The 1,688-nt window shown below is 59.2% G+C and overlaps 1 protein-coding gene across 2 annotated transcripts in view; it reads right to left on the bottom strand.

Moving 5' to 3' along the window:
- RBX1 (ring-box 1) overlaps positions 1-1,487 on the bottom strand; it is an 11,514-nt gene extending 10,027 nt beyond the window's left edge. Inside the window, exon 1 of one of the 2 annotated variants that reach the window (XM_026065030.1) lies at positions 1,261-1,487. In XM_026065030.1, the coding sequence (XP_025920815.1) occupies positions 1,261-1,338 (78 nt within the window). In that variant the 5' untranslated portion in view covers positions 1,339-1,487. Of the gene's footprint in view, positions 1-30; positions 108-1,260 lie in introns of those variants that run through there. The other variant, XM_026065029.1, reaches the window with a different exon arrangement.
- Between the last annotated feature and the right edge of the window lie 201 nt (positions 1,488-1,688).

Genomic DNA, 1,688 nt, shown 5'->3' with positions numbered 1-1,688 from the left:
CAAACACACACTACAGATGTGCCTTAGTACCTTTTTGGGAAGGAGGAATACCACCAATAGATAAGAGGTGCCACTTCCTGCTCTTCTCATGTACTGGAGTGGCACAGCTGTAAAGGGACCACTGTTACAGCTCTGGGAAGGGAATAAAGTGCCACACAATACACATGACAGCTATAACAAACATACTGCAGGGCTACTCTTGCACATACTGTTGTTGCACTGGCACCTAATGGCACAGTTATTCAGAACTGCAGTAATACACAATACTGTGGCATCAGTATATTCCTTACCTCTGCTTCCAAAGGACAAGCAAGTACTTTGTTCAACCACCTGCTTCTACATAGACCCACAGCCCAGCACAGAGCTAGGAGTTTCCATCATCACAGATGGCAGCCGTATTTCAAACAAACTAGCCTGGAAACCATCCTACAAACAGGAATCACTATATATATATATATATATATATGTATGTATATACATATATATATGGATCGCTATATGGAAGTGTTTGCTGATAACCAGTCTAGAGTTTCTTCTTTCTCAGACTCTAGTGTCGTACAACCCCACCCAACCTCCCTACCTCACCTGTGCCCTTGTGTAACAGAGATGTTTGCCACAATCCACCTGACAAACCAACTGGAGGCGCTTAGCAGAAGACCTATATTATGACTCTTTGGGGAAGCAGAGAAAAAACAGCGTGACAAGAGAGCGTTTGCTGACTACACACACATCATTACTGCTTGATTTAAAAGGCAAAAAAATTTTTTTTAAATAAAAGCGGGCGCACAAATTTGCACAAATCTTCGTATGCAGCAGTCTGCAGCCAGCTCGGGGCTCCCTGGCGCCCGGGCCTGAGCAGCCGGGCTGCAGGGCCGGCGGGGGCAGCTCTCCGCTCCCGTTTCGCCGGTCCGAAGCACGCAGGGGCTCCAGGATAGCCGGGGGCGCGGACAGGACGGGCGGCGCCGGGGCGGCGGAGCCCCCTCACGGGGCAGCCCCTCCCCCCGCACGGCGACGCCAACCGCGCCCGCTGATTGGGCAGCGAGCGCTCCACGTGCAGCGGCCCGCCTCGGCCGTTGGCCTCAACACACGTCACGACCCCGGCGCAAGCCCCGCCCGCCCGCACCGCTGCGGAACCGGGCGCCTGGCGCCTTGAGGGGAGTGGGAGCCCGCCCTCCCCCTCGCTCGCCGCCAGCAGGCCGGCCCCAGCCACCCCCTTCCTCCCACCGAGGCTGGCGGAAAGAGCGCGCCAGCGAGCCTCACTTTCTTCACTTCGAAGCGCTTCTTGCCGGCGCCGCTGTTAGTGCCGCTAGGGGTATCCACATCCATCGCGGCCGCCATTTTGGATGCGTGAATCGCCCGTCCCGCTCCGTGCGCATGCGCCGCGGAGAAGGGGGTGCGGCGCTGGGGAGGGGAAGCCGTGGGAGGTGAAGCCGTGGGAGGTGCCCCGCCCGCGCCCCGCCCCTCCGCTCGCCCCGCCCGCCAGCCAACAAGTGCGGGGAGGGGGGCAGCGGGAGCGCGGCGCTGCGGGGAGGGCGGTCACGTGAGGCAGGCTCTTAAAGGCGCCGCTCAGGGCGGAGCCTGGGCTGCGCGTCCCCCTTCCGCCGTTACCTCATCGTCCTCTCCCCCCGCCCCGCGCGGGGTTGCACAACCGAAGGGGAGGCGTGGAGCCTTTAAAGGGATACGCCGCA

This window comes from Apteryx rowi, unplaced genomic scaffold (assembly GCF_003343035.1).
Source record: "Apteryx rowi isolate R43461 unplaced genomic scaffold, aptRow1 scaffold_223, whole genome shotgun sequence".
Classification (NCBI taxonomy): Eukaryota; Metazoa; Chordata; class Aves; order Apterygiformes; family Apterygidae; genus Apteryx; species Apteryx rowi.
Note: the sequence above shows the minus strand (reverse complement) of the source record. Positions and strands in the feature narration are given on the sequence as shown.